The sequence below is a fragment of the Mustela putorius genome, unplaced genomic scaffold (assembly GCF_011764305.1).
Source record: "Mustela putorius furo isolate JIRA1106 unplaced genomic scaffold, ASM1176430v1.1 tig00000129_pilon_pilon_pilon, whole genome shotgun sequence".
In the NCBI taxonomy this organism is placed as follows: Eukaryota; Metazoa; Chordata; class Mammalia; order Carnivora; family Mustelidae; genus Mustela; species Mustela putorius.
Genome location: NW_025421290.1, coordinates 51,731,882 through 51,755,316, shown reverse-complemented (window position 1 = coordinate 51,755,316; position 23,435 = coordinate 51,731,882). Strand labels below are relative to the sequence as shown.

The 23,435-nt window shown below is 67.6% G+C and overlaps 1 protein-coding gene across 7 annotated transcripts in view; it reads right to left on the bottom strand.

Annotated features, from left to right (window-relative positions):
* Nucleotides 1-13,957: 13,957 nt before the first annotated feature.
* Nucleotides 13,958-23,435, bottom strand: part of KIF26A (kinesin family member 26A) — a 37,869-nt gene continuing 28,391 nt past the window's right edge. For 4 of the 7 annotated variants that reach the window (XM_045074440.1, XM_045074442.1, XM_045074427.1 and 1 more), the window contains 11 exons: nt 22,158-22,367; nt 21,573-21,666; nt 21,043-21,305; nt 20,781-20,946; nt 20,479-20,641; nt 20,036-20,198; nt 16,874-19,682; nt 16,061-16,266; nt 15,917-15,937; nt 15,402-15,552; nt 13,958-15,186 (listed from right to left, as the gene is read on the bottom strand). In XM_045074440.1, coding sequence (XP_044930375.1) covers nt 15,005-15,186; nt 15,402-15,552; nt 15,917-15,937; nt 16,061-16,266; nt 16,874-19,682; nt 20,036-20,198; nt 20,479-20,641; nt 20,781-20,946; nt 21,043-21,305; nt 21,573-21,666; nt 22,158-22,367 — 4,428 coding nt within the window. In that variant the 3' untranslated portion in view covers nt 13,958-15,004. The remainder of the gene's footprint in view (nt 15,187-15,401; nt 15,553-15,916; nt 15,938-16,060; nt 16,267-16,873; nt 19,683-20,035; nt 20,199-20,478; nt 20,642-20,780; nt 20,947-21,042; nt 21,306-21,572; nt 21,667-22,157; nt 22,368-23,435) is intronic. The other 3 variants (XM_045074445.1, XM_045074430.1, XM_045074435.1) reach the window with 1 other exon arrangement.

Genomic DNA, 23,435 nt, shown 5'->3' with positions numbered 1-23,435 from the left:
ACAGATAGTAAACAGCTGGACACATGGCCAGGTGTTGAGGACCTAAGAGACAGCAGAGGCAGGAGGGCGTAAACGGTGGAGCCCAGAATGAGAGACGGGGAAGACCGCTGAGTGGATGGGCAGGTGGGCGTATGGGAAGTAGGTGGCCCCAGGAGGGGAAGAACCGTACCTGGGCCAGTTCCTGGTGTTCGGTAGACATTTATCGAATGGACGAATGACTGGACATGTGACAATGGGTCACTGGGGTCGCAATTTCACCCTCTCTCCATGTTGGAAGGAGCCAGGAGGCCAAGGCTCTGAGCTTGCGTCTCCTCCGAGCATCATGGAGAGCAAAGCTGGGACAGACCCAGGGCCGGTACCCCCGTCTCCATCTCATCCAGTGGGACGACGTGTCCATACCCTGCCCCTGCTTCACACAGAGGTCCCCCCTCTCTGTTTGACCGTGCTCCTGTGGCCCAGGTCTCCATGTGTGCAACAAAGCTTTTGGGGTCAGCTGGAGGCACTGACCCCGTCCACACTCCTCCTGTGGGTCCCCTGCTCCAAGCAGGAGCTGTCTGGTGTCTGGAGCCATCGGCGGGCTGCCCCATGGAGTGCACTGCCAACTGCCCCGACTGACAAGCGCGTCGATGTTCCCTCGCAGCTGGATGTGCACCACAGATGTCTACCCCCAGGTCTTGGCCCCTCTCCTGGCAAACCATGTCCCTGACAGCCACCGCCCACCCGTCCTCACCATCTCCTTCCCAACCCGGACGCCCCCCAAATATGCCCTCTCTGGTGCTGAGAAGCCCCGTCCTCCAGCCTGCCCCGCAGCTGCACCGTCAGTGGCCAACGAGCAGCTCCAAGGAGCCACGACACACGCAGGGGTCCCATGTGTTACACACATCACCGCTATGAGAATGCGTTCCCACAACTTACAGATGACAAGTGAATGAGCGGCACCCCAATGGCGACGTCCGGCCCGCGGCGGTTCCCATGCGGACCCCACGCGGCGGCTTGGGAGCCGATGAAGGAAGGAGCGTCCCCACCGTGTACGGTCTCTGGTTGTGCAAATGTCATTCATTCCACAGGGACCACTTTGGGCTTGGGGCTAGGACCGCGCCGGGCGGGCCACTGGCTCATGTCCCCTGTCGTCCCAGGGGCTGGAGCACATGTCCTCCTACTTAGTGACGACTCTGCTGACCAACCACCTCACGAGGTCCCACAAGCCTGGCCAGGACTCCGGCTCCCAGCACGGTCTCCACCTCCGCCCCGCTCTCCCACATGAACGAAGGAAGAACCAACCCAAGCCCGCGGAGGAACAAGCAAACTCTGTGCGGCAGTCCCGCCGTCCCGGGCCTCACACACGCCAGGCTCCTGAACGGACAGGGGTGGGCACAGCCGTGGCCCCGAGGTGCAGCCCGCTGAGTGTGAGCTCGGCACAGGGCCCTGTGCCCCGGCAGACGGAGAGAGCCAGAGCCACGGGGAAGGCCCGCCCCCAGGAGGGAATGAGGTTTGGGGGCTTGATAAGGGCATCCCCCGCCCCAGCCCTGCAGCCAAGGCAGCCCAGACACTGAACTCCCGGCCTCAGGCAGCAAGTCCCCAGCAACGACGGGCTGTCCCTTCTGCCTGTCTGCTCCTGTCTGCCTTCCAGGGACCCAGGAAGCCTTCCTGCAGCACCCCTGGCCCCGGGAGAGGACCTCCTTTCCTCGGAGCCGCCCACACACTTTAGCCTCCGTCCCCTCCAGACTGTAGGTCACTGGCCAGAAGGCAAGTACTGCCATGGGGACCGGCAGGCTCAAAGCCAGGTCCGCAGTGGGACAGCCTCCTGCCCCGGGGTCAGCATTGTCTCATTCCCACGCTCATCAGGTTTGTGGGGCAGAGGCTGGGTCTTGGTGACGGTGGGCCCCCCGCCGCCCCACACCTTCACTGGTCCTCCAGCGCTCCGGGCCGGGAGCTGAGCGACAGAGAGCCCTGTGCCACCCCGTGTTTCCCTACAAAGACGGAAGGTGCTCGGTACATCCCTGAGGAAGGCATCCGATGGGCCACGGAATGCGGTCCTTGTCGGGAAGCAAGTCGGCAAACAGACCAGAACAGACTGAAAGGAGTGGACCAGGTTCCACAGGAAATAAATATTCCTCGTCTTGTTCCGGTTTGGGTTTTTTTTTTTTAAGATTTTATTTGAGGGAGAGAAAGGGAAAGAGAAAGTGAGCACAAGCAGGGGGAGCAGGCTCCCCGCTGAGCAGGGCACCTGATGCGGGGCTCGATCCCAGGACCCCGGGACCAGACTCCAAGGCAGACTCCGACTGAGCCAGCCAGGCGCCCTCTCCGTCCCGTCGCTGAGTGAAATGCTGAGTCGTGAGCAGGAGGACCTTCTAGCCTGAGCGCTGGTGAGACGCCCCTTGGGTCCCTCCTTCTGCCGGGACAGGGGGCCTGAGTGCGAGTGCGGTGGCGGGGATGGGCCAGGAGGCATCAGGAGCCCCGCTCACACCCAGCTGGGGGGTGCGCATGAGAGGTGGATTTGGGGGAGCACAGATTTGAATCCTGCGGGTCTGGAAGAATCAGAGGGTCACAGGTCAGATGCCGGGGTGGGGGACAGCAGAATCACAGATGCGGGGTTTGGGGACCCCAGTGTCTGGAGGCAGAGAGAAGACACACCTCACAGGGGTGGAGGGTCCCAGAGGCTGTGGGGAGCAGCCCCTTCCCCTCCAGCTGCGCCCAGGCCTGTCGGGACCCGGTCGCGAGGGTGGGGGAAGGGCTGGCAGGCCTGGGCCAGGTACCCCCACCCAGGCTTGGTTTCCCCTCTTGCGCTGGAACGACAGCCCTGTGAGCAGGGCTGGGGTCTCACCCTGGGTCCGTTCGGGCTGTGGGCCCATTTGCAAGTCGAATCACCCTGTTTCGTCGCCGGTTCACACCCGTATATCGGCAGCCCCGGGCTGCTGCGTCGCCGCCCGAGAGCCCCGGGGCCTGGATGGTGAGCTGCAGACCGCCGGCGGGGGCGGGGGGTCATCCCAGGCCCCACGCCTGCCCTTGCTCCTGCCCCTCGCTCAGAATGAGACCCCAGGGCTCAGGCAGGAAGGCAGGGGAGAGGGCCTAGGCAGGGCTGGGCCCAGGGGGCTTCCTGGAGGAGGGGGTTGGGAACATACAGGGGCAGGGCTCTGTCCCCACCTCCACTTCTGCTCTGTCCCCACCTCCACTTCTCTAGTCTCACCGATGGCAGCGGGCGCGTCCCCTCACACTGCCAAGGGGGGGACCCCACCCTCCAAATCTCAGCCCCTTCCTTCTCCCCCAGCCTCCGTCCGCCAGCTCCTCCTCAGCCCCCCGACACGCCACCAGTGGTCAGCCCCTGCCTGCTGCCCCCACCCCTCACCCCTTCCTGCAGCCGTGTGCCCCTGCCACAGTCCTCTGGCCGGCCCAGCCCCAGATGCTGAGCTGCTCTGGGGACACAAGGCCCCAAGGATCACAGAAGAGACAGGAAACCAGCCTCCAGGAAAAGCCCGTCGGGACTGACAGGTGTCAGGGCGGCCCTCGGCCTTCCCCTCCTAGCGGCCGGCACCTCTCCACCTTGCACACCCCAGGGGCGAAAGCCTGATTCCAGGGCCCTTACCATCACCCACAGCCACCCCAGAGGGGGCACCGCCGGGGGACCCCCTCCCAGACTCCCCCATCCATGGCAGGCCTCCCTGCCCAGGTTCGGAGCTGCTTGCACACGGGACAGCACGCACCGCCCGTGTGGCACACAGACACACGCAGGCCAGTGCCCTTCAACAAGGTTAGGTTCCTTCCGGAGCCCTGGGGGCAGGTGAGACCCTGTGTCCTCATCCTCCAGAGGAGCAAACAGGCCCAGAGAAGTTCAGCAGCAGCCTGAGGTCACACAGCCGGCAGGGTTTTGGACTCTGTCAGTCTGGCTGGGCTAGGCACTGGACTAGTCACCGGCTCCATCTCCCCGTGACCCTGGACGCGTCTCAGAGGCCCCTCTCGCTGCTGCGACTCGGGGACAGGCCTGTCAGACCCAGCAGGTCGGCACCTACAGCGCCTCCCTCCGCATCTGTGGTGGAGTGGGCCGCCGTGCGGTTTACAAACAGCTCTCGGCCTTGCAGTGGCCTGCTGGGGGACCGACCCTGCGGACCGACCCTGGGAATCCCGCACGGCCTCCCCCAGAGGAGACGTGGAGAAGCCTCAGCTCAGGGCCCCTCCTTCAGGGACGAGGTTCCCTGCATCCCCCCCCACAGTCCCTGACCCGCCCAGCCTCGTCCGCCCACAGCCCTCTTCTGCTTTCTCAATCTGGGGCCCCTGAGGGGGAAACCAAGCCCTGGAGGGCTAAGGTCACAGACCGGAGCCAGCTCCAAAGCAGAAAGATCAAGGGTCAGTGGTCGGCCTTTCCCCAAACGGTGATGACCAGAGACAGTCAGGAGCTTGCCTAGGTCACACAGCAGCTTTTGGTGACACCCTGGAACGGGGAGCCCGTCCCCCTGCCAGAACCCCAACATCTGATCCGTGACCTCTGGGTCCGGCTCACTGGTGGGAGAGGGGAGAAGACTGGGGTTCGCTGCCGGGCCCCCGGGGCAGACAGCTCCCGGCGGAGAGCGGGTGGGGCCCGACTCCCCCAGGGCCACGAACTGAGAATTGCCAGGGGGCCACAGGGGAGCACGAACTCGAACTCGAGTGGGGGCCTCAGGCCCGCCCCTCCCCCCACCCCCCTCCCCCCATCGCTCCAGCTCCACCGCATCCCACCCCTGAAGCCTCCCTGTCCCTCCCCCGATGCCCCCTCCCCCTCTGCCTCCACGGTGCCTCCAGCCCACACCGCCTCTGGGGAGAGTCTGGGCCAGGCTGCCGGGATTCTAGATGAGTCCACGGGCCACCCGGGGCCCACCTGCCCCTTGCATGGCCTGGCTGGTGCTGGCTCGTGGACAGTCACGGCCAGTGGAAGCTTCTGAAAGGAAATATTTGTACCGAGCTCCAGGTTTCCAAGGCCCTGAACTAGACCCTCAGATCCCCAGACTCTTGGTTCCCTAAGCCCTCCTGCCTCGGATCACAGACCCTGGAACCCGTACACCCTCCTTGTCTTAGGCCCCCAGACCCTCCGCGGCACAGACCCCCCCACGGGGTGGGGTCAGTGCACCGGTCAGAGCCAGGTCCCCGAGGCCTGCCGACTCCCAGGTCAGCTGGCATAGGAGCTGAGGGCTTGAACAGAGCTCAGAGTGAAAAGTCTAGAGCAGAAGGAAAGCTTCTGGAAGATTCTGCCGCCACCCAAAGGAACAGCCCCCTCAGGCCTCCCTCAGACCTTACCCACCACCCTCCTCCTGCGGAGGCAGCCAGTCCTGGCCCCAGCCCTGGGATGGGGGACACAGCAGCCTGCTGGCCCGAGGGCAAGAGACACTCCCCTGCAGCCTGAGCCCCAGTTCAGGAGGGTCTCTGATGAGGGTCCAGAGGGCTGGGGAGGCCAGGGCCCCCAGACAGCCATGGCAGAAGGAGGCTGGTTCTGGGGGAGGTGGGGAGACCAGCCGCCCGAGCCGGAGCCCTCCCCACGGCGCCCCCCTCCCCCCCCTCTGGGGAGAAACCACCTTGTGATCGTGATGCCAGGACCAGGCCAAGAAATCAGACTCGTGGGCGTCCCTGGTTCTCACCCACGGCCGCGCACTAGGGGAAGTGACCGAGGCTTCAGAACAGGCTGGGGACAGAGCCAGTCAGTGAGGGACAGAGACAGAGGAAGCAGACAGGGAAAGGGGCTCGGACAGGAAAAGCTGGCGATGGAGGCCTGGGGATGCTGGGGTCCAGGGCCGGCCCCTCAGGCTGCCCAGGAGGCCTCAGCAGGGCCCACCCTTCTGCACCTCAGTTTCCCCCTCCTTGATGAAGGCAGCTACCCTGCTGTGGCTCCCAGGGCCGGGCGCACAGCAGGCCCACAGGATGAAGGAGGGGCGGACGGCCTGCGCCGCGACGGGCTTTCGTTTCTCCATAGCGAGCTCAGGCCTCAAGGAAGGCAGATGCGGCCTCACCCGGATGAGGGCTGACCTGGGGGTGCTGCTGGCAGGGCACGGGGACGGGCTGAACCCCCAAGACCAGCCGCACCCCACCCACTCCAGACCCAGGCACCCCTCTGCCCGGAAAGCCATGGGGGCTTTGGGAAGGAGCATTTCTACAGAAACAAACCAACCAGGAGAAAGAATGTGGGAAGAATCATGTTTTCAAATCAGCACCCAGCCCGCCCGCTGGACGCCCTCACCCCGGTCGGTCCCGCACCTGCCGCCTCCCACGCCCTCCTCCTGCGGGCACCCTAGCCCCCTCCTCCCAGCCTGGGGGCGGGGGCCACCCCCTGCTCTCAGGGGCCTCTGGGAAAGGACAGCTCACCCCACCCAGGCCTCCAGGAGCCTAGACCCCTCCTGCCAAGGGACTGTGCCCACCCCCCTGTAGAGGGAAGCTGGGCTCCTGGCCGGCGGTGGGACCAGCTCGGATGCCATCAGCCTGGGCTGCCCATCGCGTGGACTCTTCAGTGACGCTTAAGGACCCCTCCTGCTGCTGCCCACAGCTCAGGTTGGTCTGGAATCTGGAATTGCGTCCAGACGGCCGCAGGTGTCCCGGCGGTGCTGAGGTCGGGATGCCCAGCACACCCGCTCTGCTCCCCTGTGACATGCTCCCTGCTCTGAAACTCAGCACGTCTGTCACTGGGCCCCAGGGTGGGCCGTCCCACCAGGACCAGGGGAGGTTGGGGAAGAGGCCAGGACAGGGGCTTTCGGCTCCACATCCCCTCAGGGCAGCAGGGAGCGGCCCCACCTGGGGCCCCCAGAGCTCAGGGAGCAGGTTTGCTCTGGGAGCCCAAATGTGTGGGGACCAACACCAGGGTCCTCCCCAAAGAACTGGAGGTGGAGGGTTGGGGAACAGAACCCTCCCCTGGGGGCACCTGGGTGGCTCAGCGGATTAAACCACTGCCTTGGACTCAGGTCATGATCCCAGGGTCCTAGGATCGAGCCCCGCATCGGCCTCTCTGCTCAGCCGGGGAGCCTGCTTCCCCCTCTCTGCCTATTTGTGATCTCTGTCTGTCAAATAAATAAATAAAATCTTTAAAAAAAAAAAAAAAAGAACCCTCCCCCAGCACCAGGAGTACCAGGCCTTCGACATGACGAGCACGGAGCACGGGGGCCGCCGGTCCCGCACACGCATGTGCGCATGTGTGCACTCGCACGTGGCCATGAATGCACTCGACTCATAAATCTGGCCTTCTGGGGTAGGCGTGCTTCCCGCCGGGATGTTTTCCTCTACGGATTATTAACAAATCGCATGGCCCAACACACATTCCCCCCGGGACTCCATCCCCCCGCAGCTCAGCAGGGCGGGAAATGAGTAAAGAAGCCTCCACTTCCCCAGCCGGCCCCCTCTTCGCCCTGACCCCATGCTCCTGCCTGGTCCCCTGGGTCCTGCCGTGGGACCGAGTCTCCTCCCCCTCCACGCCCCCACCCCCGGAGGGCTCAGAGCAAGCCAGGCTCCCTGCCCAAGCTGTCTCTCCCCAGACTGTCCCCAGGAACTCCCGTGTGTTCCCTCACACAGCTGCCAGACCTGGGACCTGCCCCCAGCAAGACCCCCAGCCACCCCTGCCCCATGGGTATGGCTAAATGGGGGGCTTCAGGGGTGGCCCTGGGGACCGCTGAGGGTTTGTAAGGAAATAGTGAACTCAGGAAGGCCCTGGCCGCTGCTCACGGGGACCCTCTATGCCAGAAGTCCCGGAGACAGCTGCACCAGCGCACCTGCTTCCCAGCCCAGGGCAGAGGCCCCCACCCCCTCGTGCCAGGACACCCCGCTCACCTCCCAGACCCCCAGTGCCCCCCCATCTGATGTGACAGGACGACTGTCCTCTCCACTGCCAGCAGGAGTCCAGCAGCCCAGCAGGGTGGTTACAACAGGGACACCAGGGCACAGGGCGCTCCCTGACATCTGGAACTCCGAGAAGGGGTCACCCGCCTGGGCTGGCCAGCTCAGTCTTCTGCTCTGCTGCTCTGAGGCCCTCCAGAGCCTGTGGACCAGGGTGCGCCTTTGGGGGGCCTCCCTCAGGCTGGAGGCTCCAGGCCCAAAGGGTCCAGAGGAGGAGTGACCCCAGCGGGAGTTGGCCAGGCACTTGACTGGGCCCAGAACATTCGTCCTTGGGAAGTCCTGGGGATTTCGCTGCTGCTGTGCCCCTCGGAGTGGACCCATGGGGGTGGCCAGGGGCTTAAGGGCACTGGCTGGAGACCTAGGAACATGTAGGCACCGCGTTTCTGAAGCAACCAGTCCTGCTCAGCCTCCAGAAAGCCCTGGAAAGCCCCAGAAACCTCCAGAAACCGAGGCTAAAAGCCGTTGTGGGAGGCAAGAGTGAGAGCTTCCTTGGGGGCACGGGTGTGTGCGGCAGCCAGAAGGAGGAGGCGGCTCAGGCTGCAGACCAACCCCCCTCCCCGCGTCCCCTCCCCACCGGGACCCCCGCCTCTCCCCTGACCCAACGCGCGCTCAGCCAAGGCTCCTCCTGTCTCATAACGATGCCAACTTGCCCTGCGCCAGCATAGACAGGCCCACAGAGCGGGGTCGGGCACTGGATTTAGAACACACTCTGCCAGCCCGTCAGCTTCCCCGGCCGGCCACCGAGGGCTGCAAGAAATGCAGCCCCATGTTTCTGCGGCCAGAGAACCAGAAGGGATTTTGTCCAAGCCCCGGAGACCTGTGTTCAGTGTCTGCGCGGACTCGGCACGGCCGGGCAGCCCCTTCTGCAGGAGGGGAAAGCGAGGCACAGAAGGGGAGGACCCGGACCCAGAGGGCACCGACCGTTCTGGGCGCCATCCTCAGGGGTCCAGCCTGTGAAGCCTTCCCCTGGGGACCCTGGCCCCCGCCGCCCAGCTGTGCGGGGCTCCCTTCAAAGGCCCCCAACTTGGGCGCTTTCTCTCGGCGGGGCACACGTGTCTTCTTCAGGGGGCAGGTGAAGTCCTTTCATTCACCTAGACCGTGGCGTCCGGGACGGCTGTGCCAGGAGCCTGGGGGGAGCAGGGCAGACCTGCTGAGGAAGCAGGGGCCTGGCTGTCCTGGGGCGGGTGGCGCATCCCAGCTGACCTCATACTTCCCAAGGGATGACAGCGTCAAGGCAGGGATGGGGTGACCTCACCTGGTGCCGCCCTGCGGGTTCTCAGAGATGTCAGCTACGTGGGGCACGGTGGCCTCACCCCTGCACTTATACGGCCCTGCACCAACCAGCCAGCAGGCCGCCTCCCACACACCCCTTCCTCCCCGGCAGAGCCTGAGTCCCCTGGAGGCTGGATCCTGGCCACCCAGCTGTGACCATGGAAGGGCCCAACCTGGCCTCAGGCAGCCCCCAGGGACCCCAGTGCCCACTCCAGACTCCCAGGGCTCCCGGGCTGCTCAGAGGTCCTCCTCACAGCCCTGGGTGCCTCCCTGCCTCCCCACATGGTCAGGGAGCCCCAGGGAGGGCCCAGGCCGCCTGCGCTGCCCTCCACCTGGACACTCGGAGACCACAGCCCCCTGCCGCCCAGGGCCTCACAGCGGGCACGTCAGAGAAGCGGGGCCTGCGGGCTCCGGGGAGGACCTGCAGAGAGACCAGGCCCGGCAGGGACCCTGCGCACCACAGGCCCAGTTGTAGCACCCCTGCTCCGTGCTGGGCCACCCTGGAGGGCACGGGGCCCCCCACCATCTTCAAGGACCTGAAACACAGTGCTGGCCAGCGACAAGGGCCCCCGGGGGCCCGAGCTGGAGCAACTCTGTAGCAACAGGAAGTGGTGTAGGACTCTAAGCCGAAAACTGTCCTCAGTGTCCACGCTCACAGAAGGCATCGAGGGGGGATGGAGAGAGAGGAGCTGGCCTCTTGTGGGGGCCCCATTAACCCGGGAGGTGCCCCCAGCCGTGAGCTGTCCGGGAACCCTCGACCAGAGGGACATGAGGCAAACTCTGTGTAAAAACTGGTCTTTGGTGGCTGACAAGCGACCACTACCAGCTCGGCCACACCCCGCAGGATGACAGCATCAGGGAGACAGAGTGTGCGGTCCAGGGAACCCCGTGCCAACTCCCGTGCTGCCCTCAGACTCTTCTGTGAATCCGGGAGAACATTTATGTTAGGAGGTGATTCGAAAACACATAAAAGCAAAAGGCTGAGGTTTGATGGGGCGGGCTGGTGGGTGTGGGCGACGCTCTTACTTGCCCCGGGGGCCTGTTGCACAAGGTGAGGGAGGGGAGGAGAGAAGGGGAGGGGAGAGGAGAGGAGGGGATGGGGGGGGAGGAGGGGGGAGGGGGGAGGCAGGGCGGCAGGGCGCCTACAGGAAAGCCTCCCAGGGCCCCGCTCAGTAGCGGACATTTAGAAGGCGCAGGGGCCGAGGGGTTTAGTCTCGAATGGGGTGACCAGGCCGGAAGGGCTCTGGTGCCCAGGCTACAGCTGGACCACGAGCCTGGTGGCCCCGGACAGGACCATGGACAGGGAGGGGGGGGCCACGGGACGGGCTCTAGGCACAGACCTCCCAGAAGGCCCTTCCCCCAGACCTCAAGTGTTCCTGCGCCCCCACTTGACCCCTGGGCCAGGCCACCCTAGACTCAGTGACCCTCGGCCACGTCCCGGTCTTACGGGGCCTCAGTATCCCCAACCACAACACGGGGTGGGAGTCACAGGACTTGAAGGCCCCCAGCCTTGAGTTGTGGGTGGGGAGGCTTCTCTCTTGGTGGGGCTCCCCCCGACGCGCGCGCGCGCGCGCACACACACACACACACACATATGCACGCACACCCCGCAGACCCAGCCCACGGGAAGTCGCTCCTTGGCTGGCCCAAGGAATTCCTGCCCAGCCCCCTCCCCGCCTCCCAGGCTTCCTGTGTGGAAATGGGGCCTGGATCCCGCCGGTAAACATATTACCAGGAGGGAAGTCACCCTCCGAGCTTCCTGTTTGCCACAGCAGACGCCAGGGCCCAGCCCAGCCCCCCAGGGCCAAGCCCAGCGCCCCCCAGGACCCTTGGGAGCCCTGCTGGGGAGGAGCCCGCTCTGTCCCCCAGCTCCTGTCTGCAGCCCTGAGACCAGCCCTCCCCCACCCAGGGCTGCTGGGAGGCCCCAAGGTGGGGTGCTCAGCCCCCCTGGACGGTACACCCCCAGGCAGCCCATGTGCCCCGGATGGCACCAGGCAGCTGGAGGCAGGTGCGGGTTGGCACTGGGGGAGACCCAGGGCTGGAGAGACCCCCGCCAGGAACCCGCTCTCCAAGTGTGCAAAGGAGACTGAGGTGCCCTACCCTCGGTGCCTTCCCAGCCCCAGACCTCCCTCAGCAAAGCACCCAGTGCCCTGACGGGCAGGGGCACAGGCCCTGGATGGGACCCTACTATTGATTTAGGACACAGCACCTCGAGCCACTGCCACCAGGCTGCAGGGCCAGGGCCCCTCCCCATGGCCTTGGCTGTGATCCAGGGGTCAGAAGAGGGGGCACACAGCCAAACACTTACTCTGGAAGCTCCAGGTCCCCTGTCAGGGAGGTCATGGTGCCTCTTTGCCCAGAGTAAGGCCCAGGAAGGAGGGGGCAGGCTCTGGACCCCGGGGGAGCCACTGCCTGGGGGCTGCAGGCCAGTCACCCTGTGCCTGCCCCAGCTGCCCGCCCCCACTTTGGCTCTGGCCTGTTCCCAGCCACTCCTGGTCGGTCCCTGAGCCCCCAGCCACGGTCATCCAGTCCTGCCTGACCTCTAACTGGCCCCACCTTCCTAGGTGGCCTCCCAGTGCCCGGGGCCGGGATGGGCAGGGCGGGCAGAGCAGGCCTGGACCCGCAGAGTGAGTCAGGCGGGCACCTCACCCCGGGGAGCAGGCTGGCGGGGCGCCAGGCTGGCCTCGGAGGCCAGGAGAGATGCCACCTGGTTTGCTCCGGTCCTTGTCCCCAGATGGCCCAGGCGGGCACTTCGGCCTCCCCTGGGCAGCACGCCCCCTCCACGGTGGGCTGACCCTCACCCCACAGAGAACCCTCTCTGTCCGACCCTGAGGACTCTGCACCCCACCCCCCCACCCCCGCTAAGAAGAACGCACACAAAAATGGGAGCTGGAGGTGGCCGCGCCCACACTGGGGCTCCGAGCGAGATGCCCACGGACCCCTGACAGGGGCCCGGACACAGGGCTGCCTCGGCTTCGTCAGAGCTGGGTCCCGGGCGGCAGCAGCTTTCCCATCCATAAAATGGGCACCGAGCGGGGCTCCCAGCCTGTAATGACAGGGCTGAGGGCTTTGATGTCCCAGATGAAAGGCGCTCCCAGGCTGCCCCCAGGACAGGGGGTTCCCAGCCCAGAGAGCAGGCACCGCCCTCCCAGAGCCTCCCCTGGACTGTGGGAAGGCGGCTCCAGCGGCTGGCCCCCAAGGTCAGCCATCTCCAGCCTGGGCCTGCTCCACAGAGGCCCCCCAGCCAGGACGGGGCCTGGGGTGGGGAGTTGGAGGTCGAGGGCAGAAGGGGCCCCTCCAGGAATGGAGCAGGGGCGTTCCCCGCAGGAGGAGGGGACCCACGCGGCATCCCCCACGACAGCTCCGGCACGGCGGTCCAGGCAACGTGGCCGGTCTCCCCAGCTTCCTGGGTGACCTGCCCCCCACACCCCAGCATGGCCCTGGTCTCTCAGGATGGAGGGGGTCCCCAGGCCAGGCCACCACCTCCACAGACCAAGGTCAGACCGTGGGTCACAGTGAGCGGGACCAGGCCCACGGGTGCCTCAACCAGGTTGGGCTTCTCAGCCCGTCCTCGGATATCCGGTCCCAAAGGCTCTATCTCCCCACACACGCCTGCCACACCCGCCTCAACCCCTCAGACCCTCCCAAGTTCAGAGGCGGAGAAGCAGACTCAGTGGCCGAGGTGTGGGGCTGGGCTCCTGCTGGGGGCCAGACCCAGCCTCAGAAGAGAAAGGGAAACCCCCGGGGCTGGTCTGGGCCTCCCGATGCCCCAGGGGACACGGGACCCTGATCACAGGCGTGGGAGTCGAGTGCCGTTGGCAGCAGGGAGCAGGAAGGCGGTCTGGGGCAGGGGGCTCTATGTGTTAGACTCCAAGGACGGGGGAGGGGGGGTCTAAGGAAGCACTTTGCAACGGTCAGACACTGTGGGGTCTTGGACCGGCCTCTGCCCCCGGCTGGACCTCCCCCTTGAAGAGAAATTTCACTCACTTGCTCATTCATTCATTCTTTCCTCCAGCAAGTATCCCCCGAGGCCCCACGGAGGCCCAGCCCTGCGCCTGATGGTGGGGAGCAGCAATGACTCAGACCGTACCCCACACTCTCAAGGCCCCATGGAGGTCGGGAATGCAGGCAGAGGCCACACACGGTGTGATGTCCCGGAAGGGGAGTCCCAGACCTCACTAGGAAGGGTCCCGCCAGCTGCGAGGGGCCACGGTGCCTGCACCAGAGTCTGGGGGGCCCCCAGATGGGGTGGGGACAGCAGCGGGCTTGCCCAGGACCCCGGTTCGAGCACCAGCTGGAGCAACCGAGGCCGGCAGGGAGGTGGGGGCTGGGCGGGGTAGCCACGCCCAGCGCGGGCTCCTGCCAGCTCCGGGGGTCCTGCGCCCCGTGTGTCCAGTGTGTCTACTCACCCGTCTCGTGGAAAGACAGGCGGGGCCGAGGGAAGGAGGTGAGGCTCTCCGGGCGCCACTCTAGTACCTGCCTCAGTTTCCTCAGTGAGCACAACCCCTGGGAAGGGCCCGGGAGCCCACCAGCCTGGCCCCGGGATCCCTGCCTCAGCCTGGGGACCCCAAGAGCTGTTCAGACGGAGGAGCTCAGGAAGGGGGTCAGGGAGGGGGTCAGGGAGGGGTCAGGGGAGGAATGGGGTGAGAGACCCAGCCTGGCTGGAGGCCCTTCCTGCCGTCTGTCCATCACAGCTCTGTCCCCGCTCGCCTGCAAGGCTGGTCCCCGCAGGGCCGGCAGGCAGAAGGCAGGTCTCCTGTTGTCCTGAAGACACGTCCCCAGTGGTCTGAGGCCCCGTCGCCCCAGGACCCTCGGAGGGCAGCGCACCCAGTGAGCTCAGGAGCCATTTTAACAACGGATGTGTCTTTTATTCACAAATAAAAGCCGTAGCAAGAGGTTATCTACACATTTGTACAAAGGTCTGGGAGCCCCTAGAAACAATGCACAAGGGTCAGAAAACAAAGCCCATTGTGACGGGGACACACGTACGTCGGCAGGCGCCCTCCCGGTCTGCATTTGGCAAGAAGAGCCCCCCACGGGCCCCTGCCCCCACCGGGCGCCCCCCCCAGAAAGAGCCTGGCCTGAGGGATACCTTCCATAGAAAACCATAAAAACATAGATCATTTGTCTCCAAATTCCCACTGCAAATACTGCATTTATAGGCAAAATGATATAAAAATATGAACCTAACAGAACCTTTACAAAACCCTTACCCCCCATTGTTTGTGTGTGTGTGTGTGTGTGCGTGTTGGTTTTGTTTTTTGCTTGTGGTTTTGGTAAGAATTCCTGCCGTAGAAGAAGGCGCCTTGTGGGCGCTGCCCTCTCTGTATCCTCAGGACAGAGCAGGTCCCGGGGGGGAGGGAACAGGGGCCATCCCCCCCGGAGGACCCCACGCGATCCACAGCAAGGACGCAGACCGTGGTCTGGTGACCCCCGGGGCCAGTTCTGCCGAGAGGAAACAGCTGTAAAGGAAGAGTCCTGCATCCTGACCCTTGGGCCGGCGGGGCCCAGAGCAGTCCTGCTACATGAAACTGCTTGGCTGGGAAGGGGCCCGGCCTGGCCCCGGACGGCCCCCTGCCGCTGCCCAGGCCACAGCCTGAGCACACCGTCTGCTGGTGTCTTGAGTCCTTAGCACCAAACGCAAAAAGAGAGAAGTCGATTCAAGGTTAAAGGCACTTGCGTTGCTGTCTGGGTGGTGACCGTCCCGTCTCCGGCACACGCGCTCACTCCCGCTCCACCGTCCGCTCCGCCTGGCCAACCCCTCCCTCCTGCTCATCGCCTCCGAGCCCCCCCGCGCTGGGCCGGCCCCCGGCCCTCCACACCCTCATCCCTCTGACCCCCGCCACGTGCTCGCTCCATCCCACGTGCCGTCCCGGCGTCCCGGGGCCCAGCCTCAGACGTCCACCTCCTGCAGCACCGGCGGGCCGGCGGGGGAGGCCACGCTGATGTCGAAGCAGGTGACCATCATGACGTGGGCCTTGCACACATTCACGCACTGCTCCAAGGCGGCCGTGGCGTGCTCCAGGGCCGCCAAGTACTCTGCCGACTCGGGCTCCAGCTCCGGGTCCACCTCGACTGGGGAGGGACAGGGAGCAGCGGGTCAGGGGCCAAGGACAGGCGTCGCTCCCCGCCCAGCGTCTGGGTCCCCGTCTGGGCCAAGGTGAAGGAGGGGGCCGGAGCTCTCGAGGGAAGCGCCTGGCTTGGGGACGGACAGCAGGCGAGGCGAACCAGGGCAGAGGGCAGGGATGAGGGTCCTGCAAGCCTTGCCTCCCCGGGGCCGGGGGACTCACACTGCTCCAGCCAGCGGCCGGGCTCCAGCATCAGCCGGCCCTGGGTCTCCGCCAGCTCCCCGCACAGCTGCTCGTGCTTGGCCTGTACCTCCCGCAGCCGCTGCTGCCTGCGCTCCGCCAGCCGAAGCCGGGCGCTGGCGCACACCAGACCCTGGGGGGCAAGGGGCAGGCAGGAGGCTCAGGCCTATAGGACGACGGGGTCTCCCGGCTTTGGCCGTGGCACCCTCCTCCAGCCTCTGGGCCCGGGGAAAACCTACAGTGCGGCCTCAAAGGAGGGCAGGGTCAGCCCCGGGTCCCCCACGGGTGAGGTTCAGGCCAGACGCTCTCAGAGTAGCCTGCCAAGGCCTGCCTGGGACCCGGGCCCAGGACGAAGGGGCCCAGCTGTGGGAGACCCTTCAGCAGGGCAGCTCCACGGGACAACCGTGGTGACCTCAGGACCCTTCCGGCCACCCGCTTGGCCTAAGGTGGGCATGGGTGGCCACCACGGCTTCAGGGCTGGGAGGGCTGGTTCCTACCTTCTCCACGTCCTGGGAGGGCTGCGGGCAGGAGGGGAAGGCAAGCTCAGCTGCTGCGCCAACCCCCAGGGGGCCCACCCCGCCATCCCAGGGCCTCTCCGCACCAGCCCCCGACCCCGGGCCCCAGGCCCCGCCGGCCCTGACCTCAGCCGGGTCCTCCCTCAGGGGCGGCCGGTGCCGCTGCAGGCGCTCCACGTCGTCAATCTCATAGACCTTGATCTCGAAGGGCTCCTTCAGGGAGCCGGCCAGGGGCGGCGGCAGGTCCACCCACTGCCCAGGGAGGCCAGGCTTGCAGCCCAGGGCAGCAGTGTCCGGCATGGGCGCCGGGATCAGCCGTCTCCGCTGTGGACCTGAAGCAGAGGGCCGGGGTGCTGGGTGAGCGGGGGCTGGGGCCCGCTCCCAGGACTCAGCGCCTGGCCAGGGGCTCGTCCAGAAATCCCCAGCCCTTACAGGCCCCCTCGCCTGGACAGCCGCCCCAGCGGCCCACACGGGGGCAGCCTCTTGGCTGGCCTCTCCTGGAGACAGCCCTCAACACCCCAGTCACGCAGAGGCCCTGCTCAACACCCCCGACTCCCACCGCCACCCCGGACCGGGTCCTCAGCCCTCCCGCCAGTCCCCCAGGCCCAAGTGGCACCCCTGCCACGTCTCCCAGGACGTCCTTCCCTGCTCCCCGCGCAAGCCGCTGGCCCACTTCCTCCGCCACGTGCATAGCAAGAAGCTGGCCCAACCCACTGGGTCCCCCACACACACTGGCTGTGGGACTCCCAGGCAGCTGGGCCTGAGCCCAAGAAACCCCAGGCTGAGTGCCCTACACCCAAGGCCTCCCCTGACCCCTATGCCCCACCGGGGTGACCTGCGACGCCAGCCCTCAGCAGCTCGCTCCGACAGGGATGGCCCAAACCTCGGGGACAGCGCGGGGGCAGAAGGGGGCCCAGTGGGGGTCGCACCCACACCCACCTGTGGCCCTCTTCTTGGGGGACCTGAGGCTGCGGGAGCGGGCCCCCGGGGAGGCGGCCCCGCTGTCACTCATGGAGTCGGGTGCGGACGAGGCGCTGCCGGTGGCCTCGCTGTCACGCAACACGCTCTCATAGCCGCTGCTGCCGCCGCTGTGGTAGAAAAGCGCGGTGCGGCCCATGGCGGGCGGGAGCTCGCCGCTCAGCACGCTGCTGTTGTCACTGCCGTGGCCGCTGCTGCAGCGCTGGGGCCGCCGCGGGGCCGTGACCTTGCTGTAGGGGGAGGGCAGCACAGGGACAGCGGGTAGCCGCTCCTCCCCCACATTCACGCCACTGTCGCTGCCGCTGTCCGAGTCCGCCGAGCCCCAGGAGGGACCACCTCTGCCGGGGGCACCGCTGGCCGCCAGCTCATTGACGCGGCTGTGGGCGGCCCGGAGCGCCTGCCTGGTGCCCATGATGGTGCCCCGGCTGGCCTTGGCCCCGACACCAGGTACAGCCCGCGGGGCCGCCCGGGGAGCCATCACGGGGCCACCAGGGGTCCTGCCCACCGCTGGGGTCAGTGGCTTCACGGGAGCACACAAGGCCCTTGACCCACCCACTGCTGGACTGCGGCCCTTGCTCCCGCCGGCTGGGGGCTTGGGGGCCCCCATGCCTTTGGCCGGGCTGCCCCTACAGCCTGGAGCAGGCCCAGGCACGGAGCTGGGGGACGGAACACCCAACCTGGGCACAGCCCGGGCCCTCCCGGGAGCCTCCCTGGCCTTGCCGTGCGCCGGACCCTCGCACCGCTCGAGAGAGCCATGGGCGCTGGGCCGGCTCGCGGCTTCCACCTTGCCCGCCCGGGCCTTCAGGCTGGACGTGGCCCTGGTGACAGAGTGGTCCGCCCGGCTCCCAGCCCTGGCCTCCTCCTCTCCTCGGGGAAGGGCAGCAGCCGCAGCCCGGGTAGGGCCCCCGCCCTGGGGAGCAGTCAGCGCTGGGCTACTCTTCTGTTCCAGGCTGGACTTGCGCACAGGAGGGGCCGGGGGGGCTGCCCCGCCAGGTCTCGTGAAGAGGCTTCCCTTGGGAGCCACGCTCCGCTTGCTGCTGGGGGCAGCCTTCGGGTTGCCCAGAGAGGCGGCCGCAGCCGCCAGGACGTCCCTGCAGGATGCGGCGGGTGTGGTCACACCCAGCGTGGTGGCCCCCCTCCGTAGCGGGGGTATCTGGGCTACGGCCTCTGGCCTCGGGGCTGCCCCGACTGCCACTTCACAGCCGTCCACCACCCTCCGGGCACAAGCCAGCACTGGGGCTGGGCTGGGGGCCCTGCCGGCCGAGGGCCCCTGGCATGGGCCACATTCGTCTGCCCGGAGCAGCCAGGGGTCCTCGAAGAGGCCTCCGGGGCCAGGTGGGCTCGCGGCCAGGCGAGTGCAGCCTGCACGACCGGCCGCTGAGGAAGTCCTCGGTTTCCGGGGGAGGCTGGAGTGGATCGTCTGTGCGGGGGCCGCCCCCCACGGGGATGCGGCTGGGGACTCCCTACCAGGTCGGGCAGGGGCCGCAGAAGCCACGTCCCCAGGGTGAGGACTCTGGGCCGGGCCAGGACCATCCGGTCTGCTGTGCTCCGGGAACCGACAGCTGCCCTCGTCCGGGGAGCCGCCCGGGACAGGGGTGCCCAGGGGCTCGGGCCCCGCTGGCGAGTCCCGGCCAGCCCGGAAGGTAGGCGGGGGCGCGGGGCTCCAGCGGTCGTCCATGCAGATGCTGACCTCGCTGAGCCAGGAACTGACCGAGGTGCCCTGGCTGCTCCCAGCCCGGCCCGCCCCCTCCGAGGGTGCGCCCGCAGCCTGTGCGGTGTAAGCCTCGAGCTCATCGCTGATGCTGCTGATGATGCTGACCGGCCTGGACCCCGAGGCTACGGCCTGCAGAGAGCAGTTGCTGCCGAAGCTGGCCAGGCTGCTGGGGCGGCCGGAGCCGGCCAGCACCCCCAGGGACAGCTCCTCCACCACCGTGAACACCAGCTCGTCCTCGCCATTGAGCTCCACGGGCTGCTGCAGTGTCACCGTGGTGGTCAGCAGGCTCCGCTCCAGACGGCGGCCGTGTGCGGGGGGCCGGGGGCTGCCCGCCTGCCCGCTCCTGCCCACGGGGGGCGTCCGCAGCACGCCGTCCGCGCTCCCTCCCCCCGGGTCCTCCGGCGCTCTGCTGGCTTCCAGCTGCCGAGGAGGCGGAGGGGCCGGGCTGGGCAGTGGCCTCCTACCCCCAACCCCAGCGGCCTTGTCCGGCACCAGCAGATCCCTCCGGTCGGCACCAGCCTTAGAGGGTTCCAGAGCACCCCGGCAGGCGTCTGGGGCGGGGCTGCCTCGAGGCGTGCCGGCCGCCAGCGGGGAGCCTGCCGCCTTCCTGGGAGCGCCGGCCTCGGGCGGTGAGGGCCTCCTGCCCCCGCAGGCTGGGCCGGCCGGGGCTGCCCCGGGGACACCCTCGCTGCCGTCGATGCCCTCCAGCCGCTCCTGCAGCTCCGCGAAGGTGCTACAGCGGAAGTGGTCGGCGTCCCTCGGGCCCTCGGAGGGCCGGCGGCGGCGGAGCGCGGGGATGATGGGGACGAAGTCGGGCGGCCCTTCGTCATCGGTGAGCTCGCGGTCTGACAGGGCCACCCCGCCGGGCCCCACGTAGATGACCGTGTCGCAGGACTGCTCGCTGCTGGAGGAGTAGTCGGGGTCTCCGGGCGAGCTGGAAGCCAGGCGGCCGGGCTCCGAGGCCACGGAGCGGGGGTGGAAGGGCCGCAGGTGTGGGGGGCGGCGGGCACGGCCCTCCTCGCAGGAGCTGTCCCCGCCGGAGGAGCTGGACGCGTACTGGGGACAGAGCAGGCCTGCGTGAGCGGCCACCTTCCCCACCGCCCCATCCACGCATCCCAGCCAGGGGAAGGACATGCTCCCGCCGAGGGCTGCCCAGGGAGTGCCCTGCTGGCTGGCTCCGGAGGGACACGGGCCACCCCCAGCGGGTACACGGCAACCGCAGGCCCCCCTTGGGAGCGATTCCAGTGTAGCCCTGGGTGCCAGGTGATTTGGGGCATAGCCCCCTGCCTTGTCCAGGGGCACATGGGGAGCCCAGCCAGGGATGGGCGGCAGGTCCCTCACCATGCTGGGCAGGGGCCCTCACAGGGCTCTCGGGGGCGGGAGGAGCAGGCAGGAGAGACAGAGCCAACCTTGACTTTCTTCCTACGTAGCCGGTGGATGCGGGCAGCGAGCTGCACGGTGCTGAGCGTCTCGGCGTGGCGAGCGGGTGCGTCTGAGACGTGGGCGATCATGGTGGTCCGGCAGCTGGGGGCCGCCAGGCACTCACGCAGCAGCAGGGTGAGCCTGTGCTCCCTGGGGGCGAGGGGCGCTCAGAGGCTGCAGGCCTGGGGAGGGGAGGTCAGGGCGGGAGGCTGGGCATGGGGGTGCGGCGGGGCGGAGGGGAAGGAAGGAGGCAGGCCTCTCCCCGGGACGGGGTCATGCCTGGAGCCCAGGCCCAGCTCTGGCATCCGGCCCTCGGGCAGCCAGGCCCCAGGAGCTCAGGGGTCCAGGCACCCTGGGTGCACCTGCCACACCCTTGGCTAGCTCCTAGGGGGCCACCTCGCCACTACCCACCAAGGAGCCTGCCACTCACCTATAGGGCACGTGCTTGGCTCCGCTGACCAGGGCCAGGATGACACTGCCCAAGGCGGACAGAGGCAGACACGAGGGTCCCCCAGGGGCCTCCCCGCCCCGGCCAGGCGCCCCCTCACACCCGCCCAGGTCGATGAGGTGCAGGCGGCTGCGGCCTCCAGACACTGAAAGCACAGGGCGGGAAGGTGGGGGAACGGCCCCGGACCCCCTGATCCCAGATCCCCAGATACCCCGGACCCCTGGGCTCCCCCAACCCCAGGCACCGCGGGGAGGGCAGGCGGGGGCGCGCGAGCCGACACCTACTCCCGCCGCGGCCGCACTTCTCCACGCGGTACTGGTAGACGTGCAGCGTGAAGACCAGGTGAGAGCCACAGCCGGGCCGGCGGGAGCCACGGGCCGCCAGCGCCGCGTCCAGGTACAGGCCGGCCTTCTCCGCCGTGGGAGCCCGAAGCTCGCTCTGGTTTGGCAGCTGGGGAGGGCAGTGCACAAGCTGGAACTCGGGCCTGCCTCCCGGAGGCTGTCCTCACTGTCCCCCAACCCCGTGGCCGCGAAGCCGGTGGCGTACCTGAACCTCACACCCAGGGTCCTCCCGCAGGTACACGCCCGGGGACTGGGAGTCCTGGATGCTGCCGGAGGCCGCCTCGGCCAGCAGGTCCCGCAGGCTCTCGTCGGGGCCGCACACCTCCGCCGCAGACACGCGCACTGAGAAGCGGGTGCCCGTCCTCTCCCTACGCTCCTCGATGAGCCTGAAGAGCCAGGAAATGGCACAGGGCACAACGCCCAGGCTCTGGGGCGAGCTGTCCTTCCCGATCATGGTGTAGGACTTGCCTGGGGGGCGCACGGACGTGTCAGGCCCCCACATTCACCCTGACACGCCCTCAGAGCCCAGCCACGCCCAGCTGCTCCCAGGTCCAACCTGGGAACACCGAGACCAGGGTCCCCCTGCCGCCTAGGACGGCAGGGGGCTTTCTCTCCACGTGCCCCCACCCCCGGTCCTGGGCCCACCCCCTGCCCGCATGGGACAACCCATTTCCCCCGTCCTTCCTGCAAAATGAGGCCCAGAGACTGCGGACAGGAAAGATGGGGAACGCTTACCAAGGCTCGCGTGGCCGAAGGAAAAAATGCAGCCATCAGCCCCACTGACCACTGACTGGAGCACGTCAGCCACGGTCCCCGAGCAGACCTCAGCCTGAGAGAGGAGCACAGGGCACCAGGCTGGCACGGGGGTCACGGGGCTGACACCCAGCCTCCCGGCACGCCTGCCTGTCCCCATCCCACGCCGGCCGGCAGCTCAGAAGGCGGGCAGGCTGGCACACACAGGCCCCAGCTCTCGGAGCTCTCCATGCACTTGCACGACACACACGGCGTGGGCCAGTCGGGCGCACAGCTCACACCGCCCTCGTGGGGCAACCTGGGACACGGCCCTCACTGCACCCCCGATGCTCACGTGCACCCGGCAGACAGCAAACCCTGCTCCCAAAGCTTCCCCGGAGCCCACAGAAAATCCAGCACTTCTGCAAACGGCCTGACAACAGCACCAGCAGGGGAGGAGGCCCCCAGGCCCGAGCCAAGGAGGGAAACACACCACAGGCCGGGCCCGGACCACTGGGCCTCGCTCCTACCCCTCCTTTTCCTCCCTGGGCACCAGACGCAAGGGCAGGCCTGGTGCCGGCCCCTCACCTGCTCCGAGTCCTGGGGGAAGACGGCATCGAAGGCAAACATCTTGGGAGCCGCGGCGGAGGCTCGTCGGGGGCCCGAGCTGCCGGGGGGCCCAGCAGCCTGGTCGTACAGGATCACCTGCTTCTTGCGTGGGTCCACCTTCAGGAAGGACGCGGACTCGGCCGAGGGCTGCGCCCCCTGTGCGGGCCAGACCCGCAGCATGACCTTCACCTGCAGGAGGCGGGCGGGAGCGAGCGCGCGCCTGAGCCGCGGCCACCAGCCCAGCGGCCGCTAATTATAGGCCAGGAAGAGCTCGCGCGAGCGGAGACAGCGGGCCAGGCCTCGGCACGGGGATCCCCACCGCAGGAATGCGGGTGCCTGCGTCCCAGCTCTGGCCACGGCAGGTCCCCTATGAGATCAGCCCGACAGGCAGAAAGCGAGGCTCATTGGGAGGCGGCGCTAGCCTGGTGCGGGGCGGTCAGCAGAGAAGGAGGGGCCAGGACAGGGGAGCACAAGGGTGTGGTGGGGGAGCAGGGGGTGGGGGAGGACGGGGGAGCACCGGGCTGGGGAGGACAGAATGAGAGAGAAGAACGGGGGAGGACGTGATGACGCAGGACGGGGGAGCACAGGTCGGGGAGGGCGGGGAGGGGGTCCGCAGGAGCACTGGGCTGGGCGGACAGGACAGTGCTGGGGGATGGTGGTGCAACCAAAGTGAAAAACCTCCTGGCACCTCAGTGAACAGAGGGACGAAAGTGGGAGATGGTACCCAAGGGCACCCCACCTGCCCTTGACCTGGGGTTCCTCCACACCCTCCGCGGTGTCCGAGGCAGAGCTGGAAGCTAAGTGAGCTCCACCCAGAGGCACAGAGCTTTGGGGACCAGAAGCAGCCCCACACCCAGGGCGCAGCTCTTCCGGCTTCCCTAGCCACCGGCCAGCGCGGCCACCCCCAGCCCAGGCCCACTGAGGCTTAAGGAGGGAGGAAACACGCGGACAAGTCGACGGTGACACCAGGTCATACGGCCTGAGAGTGGTTCTCCTCCAATCCCAGATCCCAAACCGAGGGCAGAGGGACCCGGGAAGCCGGAGGGGCAAGCAGAACAGGCCCCACCACACAGCCCCTAGTCCCAGCCGGCAGCGCCCTTCTCGGAGCCCCCGGGGGTGCATCTCCCACCCTGGCTCTCCCTGCACCCCATCTCCCAACCTCGGCTGGCAGCTCCTGCCCCCAGTCGGGCCTCTGCCTCCTCCACAGAGCCTCCCAGCCACGCCCCAGGCCAAGCGGGAGCCCTGAGTGCGTCTCCC